Raw genomic sequence first — 15235 nt, 5'->3', positions numbered from 1 at the left:
TTATAGTAACACTAATTAAATTTATATTAACGCTAATTAAATTTATAGTAACACTAATCAAATTTATAGTTAAACTAATTATATTTATGGGAACACTAATTAAATTTATAGTAACACTAATTAAATTTATGGTAACACTAATATAATTTATGGTAACACTAATTAAATTTATGGGAACACTAATCAAATTTATAGAACACTAATAAAATTTATAGTAACACTAATTAAATTTATAGTAACACTAATTACATTTATGCTAACATTAATTAAATTTATAGTAACACTAATTAAATTTATGCTAATATTAGTTAAATTTATGCTAACATTAATTAAATTTATGCTAACACTAATTAAATTTATGCTAACATAAATTAAATTTATAGTAACACTAATGAAATTTATAGTAACACTAATTAAATTTATGCTAATATTAATTAAATTTATAGTAACACTAATGAAATTTATAGTAACACTAATGAAATTTATAGTAACACTAATAAAATTTATAGTAACACTAATTAAATTTATAGTAACACTAATTATATTTATGGAACACTAATTTTATTTATAGTAACACTAATTAAATCTATTGTAACATTAATTAAATTTATAGTTACACTAATTAAATGTATGGTAACACTAATTAAATGTATGGTAACATTAATTAAATTTATTGTAACACTAATCTAATTCATAGTAACACTAATCAAATATATGGTAACACTAATTATATTTATAGTAACACTAATTAAATTTATAGTAACACTAATTAAATTTATGGGAACACTAATTAAATTTATAGTAACACTAATTAAATTTATAGTAACACTAATTAAATTTATTTTAACACTAATTAAATTTATAGTAACATTAATTAAATTTATTGTAACACTAATTACATTTATTGTAACACTAATAAAATTTATGGTAACACTAATTAAATTTGTGGTAACACTAATTAAATTCATAGTAACACTAATTAAATTTTGTGGTAACACTAATTAAATTCATAGTAAAACTAATTAAATTTTGTGGTAACATTAATTAAATTTATAGTAACACTAATTAAATTTATTGTAACACTAATTAAATTTATGGGAACTCTAATTAAATTTATGGTAACACTAATTAAATTTATAGTAACACTAATTAAAGTTATGGTAACAACAATCAAACATATAGTAACTATTTACATTTGAGCATTTTTCGTCGGCCGATATCTTCCAATATGCGTTGTGTAAGTCAACTTTCGAAAAAAAAGTCTTTCCTCAGTTTAGTTTTGCAAATATTCTTCCAGACATGTCAGAGAATAATAATAATATTTAAATGTCTGGTTCAAGCCAGTATTTATTTACTCTTTTTTCTTTGCCTAAGCTATAGACAAAGCCTACTCACTTTTGCTAACACTACCATTTTCTCGACCCTATCTACTTCCATGTCTATGTTTTGAATGTGAGTTTTTGGAGAAAGGTTGTATATATTGGTGTCAACACAACTTTTGCAGTCATTTTTTTTTGTGTGTGTGTGCATCTTCTAAGCCCCTCCGTGAAAAACTCCGGAAAAACTTTCTTTCAATATTTCTTCAAATTATGTTTATAAAATCTAAGTTTTATTATTCTGAATGAAAGAATGTATAGAGAAATCCCACAATTGGCATTTTTTCATCTAATCTGTGTTCAAAAATTTACTTGAACAGTTCATCCCAAGCATTTTGAATTTTAAATCATATGCAGGTGTTGTCGTCCTCCAAAACACAGTTGATGATATTCCTAAACGGTCACCCATCTTGTACTTACCAAACCCAGTTTCACTTACCTTTGGTTATCTTACAGAAACGCGTGTGTCAACGTAACTATAACCGTGTCAGACTCTAATGAACCGTTCAACCGTAAATAGTGATATGTGCTCCGGAAGTAGTTTAAATAAGAGTAATACCAACTTAGGTAACCAGTAATACATAATAACATGCTCGTACATTCAAATCATATCTACACTTAGCTTAGAAAGCATATTACTGCTAAGAAACATTTACTGAAAATAATCTGGAGGCGCAAGCGAATAAAAAGGTAGTGTTAAAAAAATAAACAAATCCAACAAAACCTGTTGTCCATATTTTGCATTCATCTTATTTTCCAGTTTCGTACAGAGGTAACCGCTTAATATTTCGTTCCGATAAAGTTCCTGTTCGTAAGAACGTCCGATGATCCGTTCCAGTCCATTTACGGGCAGCGCGTAGACGGTCATCTGATGAAGGGTGGTGACCGTCTGGAGGTAAGTGGACAAACCAAGGCAGAGTTCGATGTCAGCCAGCATTTCGCCAGCCGACACCGTACAGAAACTGATTACTCGGTTTTTTAACCATTTCTCAACGCCAACATATCCTTCTTTCCGACGCACGGACGTTTGCTGGTTTCTGATGGGTGGCTTTACCGGTTCGATGGATTTGTGGATCAGAGACGTTTTTCGAGATTCTCTGGAATAAGAAAAGGTCATAGTTTATTAGAAGAATCAATGATCCATTAGCAAAAAAGTTTTTAAAAATAATTTTAATTACACTCAGGATATTTACTGCAAGAAACTCCCTAAACAGTCTAATACAACATTGTTGAAACAATTTAATTTAATTTGCAGAGATTATTAAAGAGTTTGTGCTTAAATCTATTGAAATCAATCTATATATCTATAAAAGTGAAAGTGCTTGTCTGTGTGTCTGTGTACATTTCCCTACGCAACAACTCTGTCAATTTTCAGTCTACAGACTCGAAATTTGATATCCCGGGTACTGAGATTTACCGGGTACTGAGATTTGGGAAAATCTTTGTAATCCGTTTTCGGACAGACATTTGGCTGTTAAGGGGTCAAAGTTCAACGATTTGACCTTGAGAACTCTACCAAACTCGTCCGCTTATTTTAGGTCTAAATACTTGATATTTTAGATATAGGTTCTTTGGAAATTGATCTAACTTAATGGATTGATTTGAGCACAAAACAATAAATGTTAAAGGGTCCTAATAGGTGTCAAAGTTTAAAAAAAATGACCGTTTTTTTTTTCTCAACATACATCTCCAAACACCCGGGCCACGCCGGGCTGAAATGCTAGTATCATATACAATACAAATTGTTCGTATTTCTTTAGATTTTTCGGACTGCTGTTCTCATCTTCAGTGACATTTTCACAATGTTTCAATTGATGTAACCTTTGACCTTCTCCAAGTATATGTTGTCAAACACGGGAGTCGTTCTCTTGAACTTGGGAATTTGCATGGAACTCCGAATGGAAACTTTTATTTAATCAAGAGCGGGTAGCATGTCTTCATTCCGCCAGCTATGACAGGATAGAAGTTTTAAGGAATTTGCAATTGCATTTTCGGCTGTACACACAGAGGATTGAACATTCAATCTTCAGAAGAGTGTAACTTTAACAAAAATGCTGCTTAAGATGAGAACAGTAGTCCGAGGAATCAAAATAATAAGAATAATCAATCTTGAACTGAAAACTTCAGAAACGTAATACAAAGTGTTGTTAGATTATAAGGACAAATATTTAAAGGAATAATTGAAAGCTGTGGGGCGAGAAAAATTACATTTCTGAATAAGTGAGAGTTTGAAACCGGACGTTCTTTCTCTTGAAGGCATTGTTGTTTCTTGTTTTTCAGATTTTAAACGAGTGGACGAAAAATGTAGGCGGTTATTCCAACCCCAATATGGTGAGGATGAGTGAAATATACAGTGGCTAAGCAAAATCACTCTTTCTATCTTTCTCTCCACACACGCATACACCCCCTCATATATATGTATATATATATATATATATATATATATATATATATATATATATATATATATATATATATTCAAGCACGTCTGATTGACACGGCAGAGTTATTCATTTTTTCCGATTTTAGAAAGCGTTTGAGAAGAATATGGCTGAACAACAATGTTTGGGCACCATTCTATACTACGCCAGCTGAAATTTAAAAAAAGATCGCTCGGCGAATGGAAAAGATATCCAGAACAATCGGAAAAAGAATGACTTTGTCGTATTCAATCAGACGCGCTTGAATAATGACGTGCTGCCAATAAATTATTATAATAAAAAAATAATTATACTAGCACGGTTGCCCGGGTGTTTGGAGGTGTTAGTTGAGCAAAAAAAAGTGGTAGTAGAAAGGCAGGCTCGAACCCGTACCGTGAAAGAGGAAAAGAGCGGTAAAAAACGTGACGTCTTGTCTGTTACGACTACCGCCAAACCGGAAGTGACGTAGGTTTAAATTAAGGCAAGACAATCGAAAGGAGTTTTTTCACCGACTTTCGAAAATGTCGTGAAAAAAAGCGACCCCTCCCTGTAGAAATTAATGCTTTTAGCCAATTTTTCGGTATTTGTCGTCTAAAGGGTCGAGCGTACAAAACGATACTGATCTTGTGAAAATCCGTCGCCTCTCGAAAGTTTTAGGCAGACATGCAAACATACATACGTTTATATATTGGTAGCTCAAATTTTCGACCTGAACCAATTAAAAAGCTTGCCGTATTACTGAATACCCTTTATGTAAAATTTCAAATATTTAGACCAAAAATTGTCTGAGTAAGTTGGTAGAGACCGCAGAGGTCAAATTTTTAAAAACTTTGGCCCCTATTATGACCCTTAACATTTATTGTCTTGGGCTCAAAGTTAAGTTAGATCCATGTCCAAGGAACCTATATCTAAAATTTCACTAGTTTAGACCCAAAATTGGCGGAGGAGTTTAGTAGAGTTCTCAAAGGTTAAATCGTTGAACTTTGACCCCTTAACAGCCAAATTTCTGACTGAAAACGGATCACAAAGATTTTCTCAAATCTCCATATCCTGTATATCAAATCCGAGTCTGTAGACTGAAAATTGACAGTTATTCTGTAGGGAAATGTACAGACAGACAGACACAGACACACACACTCACACACATACAGGCAGACACTTTCACTTTTACATATATATATATATATATATATATATATATATATATATATATATAGTGTGTGTGTGTGTGTGTGCTTCCTACTTTTGGGTTAGCATATTAGGAAGTGAAACAACTGCCACTAGCGTACAAAGCAATGCTCTTTGTGTAAATAAATTGAGCATATCTGTTTGGACAATATTTGATCATTGTGATTCCATATACCCACCTTAGCAATCAGCCAATTAGCGTAATGATTAGAAGCTCTGACTGTCGCGGTCGAGTTTAAATTCTGGCCTGAGGTAGTTCCTAGTCTAGCTACACTAGAGAGCTGTGGAACAGCAAAAGTCTGTCTTGAAATGTTTCCGAATATATTTGTCACGCAATTAAGAGCCTTTATTGAAAAGAAGATTCTGTTATAGGCTGAAATTAATGACAACTACGGCATACGTAAATTCCAGCTCGAAAATTGGATAATACGACTACAAATGCGGTAGAGTAATCACTACTCAACAATATAATCGTGGATATTTTTTTCTAAAATGATAACTCATTTTTAATGGTAAAATAAAAAAAAAGTCATGAACCATTTTTTTGTATCTCTAGCTCATTTATTTTATCTCTAGCTTTACTATTATATGAAAGAATTGTGTCTGTGTGGGTGTGTTCGTTCTCTATGGACTCGAAAACGGGTGGGCCGATTTTTATGAAATTTCACACTAAGATACGTTTGTGTCTGGCAATGTTAATAGATAGGTTTTGTATCGGAATGTCTCCGATAAGTATCGATAATCGAAATAATTGGATGAGAGAAGAAACAAGCAATTTTCACCAAAGTTAACACCTTATACCGCCTAACATCACAAGTGCATTTTAGAAGTTTTATTGTCACACAAGCAGAAACCCCCAACATATCAAATCAACAGTAGGTTCTTTGATATGACAAGGGTGTATTCGAAATAAATTTTTCGGTTTAGAACACAACTGAAGCATGATACTTTACTGTTGCATATTCTCTACAGTGTAATGTAGACTTCAATATATTGTAAACTTAGTCACTTCAAGAGACATATGAAGCTTCCTCCAGGTGCACTACAATGAGTCCCTAATTAGAGCATACAATCAATAGATTTGATTACAAAATGGGCGATTTCACTGATTTCGATGTCAGTAAAAATATGGGAGTATGAAAATGTCATTTATCATCATCCAATCCCTGGCAACCTTGGGTCTCCCTGCAAGTATTTGATCGCGAGTTTTATAAAATATGTATTTACCGTAAAACAAATATTTTAACTGTTTGCAATTAATAAATACGAATAACTTTAAACCATTAACTTATTTTTAATTCGAAACTATCTAATGATTACTAATATCGCTCAGGCGGTCGATAGGTATCTAATTTTATTTTTATAATAATTTCATGGATTGGATGTATGAATTGTCCCGGAGAAGTCGTGCTTTCGTAAACAGGACAACTGCATCTATCATTTGTCAATGGCCATCAATCTCACCAGTGCATCTTAGTAGCTCCTTGGGCAAAGCAACGGGCCCACTGAGCTTATAGCTTATCAGTAAAAAGGTAGCATCTGCCTTCCAGCAATAAGACCCCTTTACCGTCCTTCGATATCCAAGGACTGGCAGATGAGGATCTCTCATTAAGTGTGTTCCTCCAGTGATAACGGATAAGAGTAGCCGGCGGAAGTAGGTGTGGAATCTCGAAGTCTAGAAATACTGGTATCAATTGTATTAGCGCTTTCAGATCATTCCAGACTAGCAGGACCCGTAGAATTTCTACGGAATGATAAATATATATACTCAACAAATATTTTCATGAAACTGATTTTTTGGGATAGCACAAAAAATATTCTTTAAACAGAAAAACCTATACCATGCAGCAAATATGAATTTATGACATGTAGTGGCCGTTGTATTTTTATTATAGGAGTGACTTAAAATGAGATACATTAATAAGAATTAATAATTACTCAGAAAGTAACTTCGTGCTACATAGTTTAATACAAATAATAAAATCTTATGGTAAGCGACTTACTTGAATTTACTTCTTCAGTCCAGCACCGATTGGCGGACAATGTCCTTTGTTTGCCCTATACCTTTCGAATGTTCCCCTTTTTTACATAAAATTTCGCTGACTTTATTTGACGAAGAACCGCCGCGCTTCGAAATTACAAGTTCCTTTCTAACACCATTGGAACACTGATCATGTATTATTATAATGATAATCAAAACAAAGTTTACGTCAAAAGAATGTAAGTCTGATATTTCTGTCCAGGGTTGCCAGTTTGTGCATTTGGTTTTTCTAAAACAGTTTCTCCTTTAAATATTTGACCTTTTTCAAAGCGTAATGTGCGAACTACCTAAGGAAGGAACAAATAAGCTGCGTGCGTGGCCCCCCTCTGGTGCTGCATGTGAGATGACGCCACAAAAAATAGTGGAGAAATGATGAATGTGACAAATGTGACGGGCCAACGTTGCCTTCACATTTTCCCCAAGTTTCAGAAAAGTCTAATGGATGGGGCAAAAGTTATAGGGTAAAAAGTGTCATTTATTTTAATTTAGGGGCATTTGTGGACACTTTTGAGCACCTGGGAACGCTGAATCCGAGTGAAAATGGACAAACGGTGCAGTTTCACTACTTATGACATGCATATTTGAATTCAGTACCATGGAAAACCACTATATAGACATACATATAAAGTTTTGGAGTAATGTGAAAATAGAGCTCCAAAAAAGGCATAGTCTGTAAGCCCTAAAAGAGGGATGCGAACCAGAATTTTGTCCAGGGTCAACCATGTTGAATTTATATTAAGAACAATGGGCTTCACATTTTGGCCAAGTTTCAGAAAAATCTAATGGATACATAAAATTTATACGACAAAATGTGTCATTTTTGCCCATTTTGACCCCTTTTGAGCCCCTGGTGAGGCAACGGGAATTTTCGCGATAAAAAAACTTTTACTGTGCACATCTATTTTATAAAATACAATTTGTGGCAAAATTTCAGGAAAAAATAATCGACGGTTATCTGGCAATCGTCCGGACTAACAGACGCAAGGACGCCACTGAAAACATAGGTCCTTCTCCGATAAATCGGGGGACAAATATTATATAGATAACGGACAACGATGGAGGCTTATTCTTCGTAAGACGGCTACCCTGCGGCTTGAAAGGAATGGTAACCAGCAACCCTGGTCTGGTCGAGATATGTCTGTGATATTTACCTGAGCAAATGAAATTCCTGGTCGTATGAATCTCTTTCGCTTTCAAATGGCCACAAAAGCGGATACTGATGTTGATGTTGGTTGCTTTCAATCAGAATCTTCGCTTGTCCGCTGTTAAAAATGAATCGGGGAAAGCAAAAATGGCATTTTTGAACAATTACACTAAAACAGAAATTATTTAATCTATTCATTGGTAATAAAACTGATACGTTTTAAATAATAGTACACAATGACCATGTTGTATTCTTGCTGTGCTTCGCAGAATCACGATAAATACTGATGAAACAAGTGAAGCATGCATGGTACTCCTAAGCACAATGAATGGGGCGTAAAAAAATATCTAAGTTCAGCATTCCCCCCCCTCTCTCCATTTAGCCTCCAAAGTCCCAAGGAGACGTCAAATCCTAATGAAAAGGAACAACCGGTGCAGCTTTAGGCATTTACATATGTAAATTTGAGTTCTGCACCATGCAAAAAAAGAAATAACTAAGTCCATCATTTGCCCCTCCCCCCTCCCATTTAGCCCCCAAAGTCCCCAAGGCCTTAACATATGTAAATTTGTGCTCAGCACTATGCAAAACTGCTAAATAGAGATACACAGAAAATTTTGGACAAATATGATAAAATAGTCCCTAAAATGGATTGTTTTATTAGCCCTGAAAGAGCCCCTGGGGCACGCACAAGAGTTACAAAATTATATAGAAATCAGTTAGTTGCAACTTTTCATAATGTTTTATAAAAATCCAAGGTATCAATAAAAAACAACTGATACCTTGGATTTTTAAGCACAAAAGTGTCAATTTTAGCCATTTTAACCCGAAAGGCACCCCTAGGGGGAGGCGACCGAAGTTTTTCTGGAAAATCCGTTCTGTTACATTTTTACTCATGTCATGTTTAATGTTTGTGCAAAAACTTCCAAGGCGTAGGTTTTGAGAAAAGTGCAGACTGACAAACGGACAAGGGAGAATTTACAACTCCACCTCCTTTTGTTGGGGGACGAAAAATATTTATGATATAACTTTACTATTCAATGAGGCGAACAGGAATTGACAGTAGATTATGCACGTATATGTGTAAATATTTAACCAATAAACCTTTCGAATACTGTACATATAACATACACCAACGATGGTTTATAGCGAGTAAAGTCTTAGTTCTGATAGACGAATAACGCATACAGAAATACGTCAACAAGTTGAAATGCAAAATGTTTATTTCAACTTAGCAACATATTTCTATCCCTTTTGCGCATGCGCAAATTCATTTATAGCTTTAAGCTGCTTAATTTTAAATCGTTATTATCTAATTGTCGATAGCGTTAATTGTTTTCAGTCGATTCTAGCTGATGGAATCCAAGTCATTTTTTAACCTATAAATTCAGTTATATATATATTGTAGGAGACTAGGATATATAAATCCCCCAATCCCGTTACAAAAGAATAATGAAACGAATGGAATTGAAGGAAACAAAGACTCAATTGATGGATAAGATAAACGTCGTTTATTTGCTGTTGAAAGAATGAACGTTTTAGTTATAACATGTGTTCATGTTCGCGCGTGTGTAACCAATGTTCGTTGCGGGGATGGTGTTGTAGAAAGAGTAGGAATTGTGTGTTCATCTCAAGTTCGGGTCACTATCGTTTGTTCGGGTCACTATCGGTTGTTCGCGCGTGGGAAGAGAAATGAATGTTGTAGTGGAAATTGAGAATGATAGTCCAGCGTGTATACAAAGAAGAGGATATGAGAGTTGACATCAGTTAGTAGTCAGCTACGCGAAGGTGTTCTCAGGGACCAGTAGTAGATAGAGAGAGAAAGAGTGAGAATATGTGCATACGGTCTGTTAGCTCGTGCCCCATACATAGTCACAGGGTTGTTGACGCGCGCGAGCGTGCGCCTCCCGAAAGGTAGGCGGCTGGTTAGCCCAACCTCTCTGGTCGAGAGTTGGTGTTAAAGAGGGTTAGAAAAAGTTGTCTCTTTGTTTTATACTCGTTTCCGGTGGTCATTTGCGCATGTGTATATTTCCTTAGAAAGCGGAAGTGACGTCGTCCATGTGTGCGTTCGTGTGCGCGTACATATGTGTGCGTTAGCGTGTGTGTCTATACACGTGAATGTGAATGTATGTACGCGAACGTGAATATGTGTACATGCGTGGTCGTGGGCGCGTACGTTTGTGTGCGCGTATGTATATGACATAGCTTAAAATGTGAATGTGTGTTTTTGTGTGAGACTTGAAAAAGGCTCGTACAATATATATATATATATATATATATATATATATATATATATATATATATATATATTACTCAACAGAGAATTGACTCTGCAATGATAAATATTAAATTTGTATGATTTAATATACATTAAAGCGTATTTTACGGGCGGGCAAAGCTGCTTGTCCGGCCTAATGAACAATAAATCTAATTTTCGGGGCGGGGGCATCCATAAACATTTAAATATCACATCACTATGCTCAGTGTCTCTGCATTCGTTCAATATACAAGACCCACTTTCACCGGAAAAAGTGAATATCATACTTATTTCTCGAAATATAAATGGCATTTTTCTCGTATCTTTAAAAACGCAATGAAATAAAATCTACGCAGAAAGTGATGACGTTTAATGATTTCGTGAATTACTACAGAATCAATGCAATAAGGAAAACGCAGGCGTCGCTTGTTCGTAGGAGAAAATGAAACCAAACGACATACTAAGGTCAGACTGAAAAAAAGAGTCTTGGATTTAATTTACCATTTCCATAGGTATAAGTTCTTGCACTAACGGGCAATAATTTTTTATGGCTGACGAAATCAAGGGAGTGGATTATAATTAAAACTTTAGAAAACCCAGTATTTTTGCCTCTGTCCGCTCACCTTAATAGCACACCTAAAATATCAAGTTGTTATTGACTTCTGTAACATTATATATATATATATATATATATATATATATATATATATATAATATATATAAAGGTGAACGTGTCTACGTGTGTACATTTCCCTACGCAATATCTCTGTCAATTTTCAGTCTACAGACTCGACATTTTATATACAAGATACTAAGATTTGGGAAAATCTTTGTGATCCGTTTTCGGTCAGAAATTTGGCTGTTAAGGTGTCAAAGTTCAACGATTTGACCTTTGAGGACTCTACCAAACTCCTCCGAGAATTTTGGGTATAAACACTTGAGGCGACGGATTTGACCAAGATCAGTATCGTTTTGAAGTTCGACCTTTCAGAATACAAATATCGATAAATTGGCTATAAAAACTTTAATATCTTCACCCTCAACTGGGCATATTTCTACAGGGTGGGTCGCTTTTTTCGCCGATATTTTTGAAAGTTATCATCTCTTTTCGATTGTCTAGCCTTAATTAAAACATAAGTCACTTCCGATTTGGCGGTGGTTGTAACAGCAAAGACGTCAGGTTTTTCCCCGTTCTTTTCCTCCTTCGTGGTACTGGTTCGAGTCTGCCTTCCTACTACAACTTTTTTTTGCTCAACATACACAGCCAAACACCCGGGCAACGCCGGGGTGAAATGTTAGTCTATCTATACTCTTATAAATTCGTTTTTCTTTTGTGTGTAGTGTATTGATATTCATATTAAAACCCTTTTTTTTCTATTTATTTAAAAAGAAAATACAATGTTCTTATATATGATTTGGGAAAAAAATTGTGATCCGTTTTCAGACGGAAATTTGACGGTTAAGGGGTCAAAGGTCAACGATTTGACCTTTAAGAACTCTACCAATCTCCTCCGATAATTTGGTGTCTAAACACTTGGTATTTTACATATAGGTTCCTTGGACATGGATCTAATTTAATAACCTGATTTGAACCCAAAACAATAAATGTTAAGAAGTCATAATAGGGGTCAAAGTTTTTAAAAAATTTGACCTCTGCGGTTTTTACCAAATTACTCAGAAAATTTCTGGTCTAAAAATGTGAAATTTTACATAAAGGGTATTCAGAGATAGGGCAAGCTTTTTAATCGGTTTGGTCTGACAATTTGAGCTACAAATATATAAATGTATGCCTAAACTTTCGACAGAGGCGACGGATTTTCAAAGATGAGTATCGTTTTGAAGCTCGACCCTTCCGACGACAAATACCGAAAAATTGGCTAAGTACATTAATTTCTTCATCCTCATCTGGGCACGTTTCTATAGGGAAGGGTCGCTTTTGTCGCCGATATCTTCGAAAGTCATCCCCTCTTTTCGATTGTCTAGCTTTAATTTAAACCTACGTAACCTCCGATTTGGCTGTAGTCGTAACAACAGAGACGTCACGTTTTTTTTTCACGTTCTTTTCCTCCTTCGTGGTACGGGTTCGATCCTGCCTTCCTACTACCACTTTTTTTTTGCTCAACACACACCTCCAAACACCCGGGCACGCCGAGCTGAAGCGCTAGTATATATATATATATATATATATATATATATATATATATATATATATATATATATATATATATATATATAAGTGAACGTGTCTGTGTGTGCCTATATGTGTGTGTGTCTGTGTGCACATTTTCCAACGCAATAATTCTGTCAATTTTGAGTCTACATACGCGAAATTTGATATGCAGGGTACTGAGATTTTGGGAAATCTTTGTAATCCGTTTTTGGCCAGAAATTTGTCTGCTAAGTGGTCAAACTTCAACGGTTTGACCGTTGAGAAATCTACCAAACTCCTCCACCATTTTTTTATCATATTTAAGCGTATTTTACGACATGGCAACGCCAGACCGCCTGTTAGTAAATAAACATCTGTTTGTGTTTGTGTGCATGTATGTATTTGCGTGTATAATATAAAAAAAAATATGTTTCTAACGGATACAATTTCTTTTTATATGACGCGTAGGCATAGCAACAAGGTAGATGAGTCGGTTTCTGTTAATGGAAATTCGAGGAAATTTGTTGCCAAATTAATAAGTCTGAAATGTATTCTTATGATCTATTTCGGTGATGGAATCCATTCACACGTCAAGGATTCTTTCACATCTACGGCAGCTAAGATTCAATCGATATTACTTTTTGGCAATCCCTCCCTCTCTCTCTCTCTCTCTCTCTCTCTCTCTCTCTCTCTCTCTCTCTCTTTCTTTTTTGTTTCCCGCTAAATCTTATAAGAATGACGTCTGTTTAGGCGGAGACAGTAGAAAGGCAAAAAGGAAGAGTAGCAATATCATGTGTCTTTTCGAGTCACGTTGTCATTTGAAGAAGGAGAAAACTCGGATTTTGTTCGACTCGGCGAAACAAGATTTATCCATTGGCGATAAAATGATCTGAGTCGTTCTTTCGCCATAGTTTTTGTCGTGTCCAAGTGAATTGTTGTCTTTTCAAAGAGGCGATTGCGTGCAGTGAAGTGCCTTAAGGATATGTCATTGGTTCTGTTGCTCTTGTATGCCAATCTTCTCCCAGATAATAATCTGACTTAAAAGATAATACTCTTTACTTCGGGCCTCTTTGAGCGGTAACGTATTTCTACATATGTGTATGTATGTATGTATGTATGTATGTATGTATGTATGTATGTATGTATGTGTGTGTATATATATATATATATATATATATATATATATATATATATATATATATATATATATATAGCGAAAAGAAATTAAAACTGTAAGTTAAAATTGACAATTAAATTTGCTGGTGCTACCAAAGCAGGCTGTCTGAAGATATTGGCTTCCTAGGACGAAATGCACCTAACATTAATGCTTTTTTTGTTTTTCTACTTCCTTTTGCAAAACTTAATTATGCTTTGCAAAAACAACACACCTTTTCCACTTTTCCTTCTTCCCATTTTCCTTTTCTCTTTCTATCTCCCCGACTTCCTGACTGGTTTTCTAAAAATGTACAAAACATTAATACTGCAACCCTTTTCCTTATCCCACTGAAAAACTCATTCATGTTCTGTGGCGCAGAAAACAAAAATAATAAAACCCACGATTACACAACCAAACAAAACACTACAAATTAGCGATTGAAGATAGAAAGAGCTTGAAGAATAAAAACCTTCCACAAAATAACTGAATGCAACATGAATACAATTTCCTAAATAACTTGATTCAGCATTAAATAACTCGAAGAAGCCCTAAAACAACCAAAGCAAACAATTGAATTTATTATTCGACATAATACTCCCGAAAACAATTTTCAAAGTCCTTATTCCACGGAGTTTCAAAGAATTCTGATCTTTTTGTTCTCATCAGAGGACAGAAAGAAATTAGCAAATTATAATTGTAGCTAGACTAGAATTTTCCGGTTGGGGCATTAGATGAAACTACAATTTATGATAGTCATAAATTGCAAAATGTTCATGTCTGTTAAAAAACGTGAAGAAATGTGACAAAAAGTGTAGGAAATTTTCGTTTTCGTCCTGCATTTTTTTTTTCACATTTCACACGCATAATGTTTCTAAGAATAATCTTCAACGATTGAAAATAACCTTTATACCCACTGTGGTTAAACGAATTAAATGTTAAATTCGGCACACTGCTGCCAAAAATTCGCGACTCCAAATCTCGACAGATTGCTGTCAAAACTCAACTCTAGAACATGACACTATGTTGTCAAAACTGAAAACATCGACGCACTGCTGATGACACTTGCCACTCTAGTATCGAAATCCCAACTCAACCTCGTCTCTGAAAAAATCGGGCTTTTTATGTCCAACCGGAAGCATCTCATCTGCATATGAGATAACAATATCGCAAGTATATAAAGAGAAAGACGGCCATTTTTTTCTTTTTCCTCATTCTTATTGTCTGCACGGGACTCTATAGACTTTACACCAAGAGGTTTGAACTAATTTTTTAAAGTTTAACCAGGACTTGTGGAAATTCCACAGGGGGCTCATTCATATGTAATATATTTATGTTGGCATTCTGTAGATGTTCAACGTAAATGGAGATGCTCTGATATTATTGTACCTCTTTTGTTAAAACTGAAAAAGTATTTATCTAAGCTAGCAGAGATGCCCGTCGTTGCCGCTCGTTAGATACGCTTAAATATGATATTTTAATTCTACTAGATTTCGTATATATTATTACA

At 34.7% G+C, this 15235-nt stretch overlaps 1 protein-coding gene across 1 annotated transcript in view; it reads right to left on the bottom strand.

The window, feature by feature from the left end:
- The window catches only part of LOC145291034 (uncharacterized), a 199304-nt gene that overhangs the window by 13169 nt on the left and 170900 nt on the right, over positions 1-15235 (bottom strand). The window contains exons 7-8 of the mRNA XM_080136540.1: positions 8177-8287; positions 2101-2473 (exon numbers count right to left, since the gene is read on the bottom strand). Of these exons, the coding sequence (XP_079992666.1) occupies positions 2101-2473; positions 8177-8287 (484 nt within the window). The remainder of the gene's footprint in view (positions 1-2100; positions 2474-8176; positions 8288-15235) is intronic.

The sequence above is a fragment of the Euprymna scolopes genome, chromosome 12, assembly GCF_053919585.1.
Source record: "Euprymna scolopes isolate OS-2025 chromosome 12, ASM5391958v1, whole genome shotgun sequence".
In the NCBI taxonomy this organism is placed as follows: domain Eukaryota; kingdom Metazoa; phylum Mollusca; class Cephalopoda; order Sepiida; family Sepiolidae; genus Euprymna; species Euprymna scolopes.
Note: the sequence above shows the minus strand (reverse complement) of the source record. Positions and strands in the feature narration are given on the sequence as shown.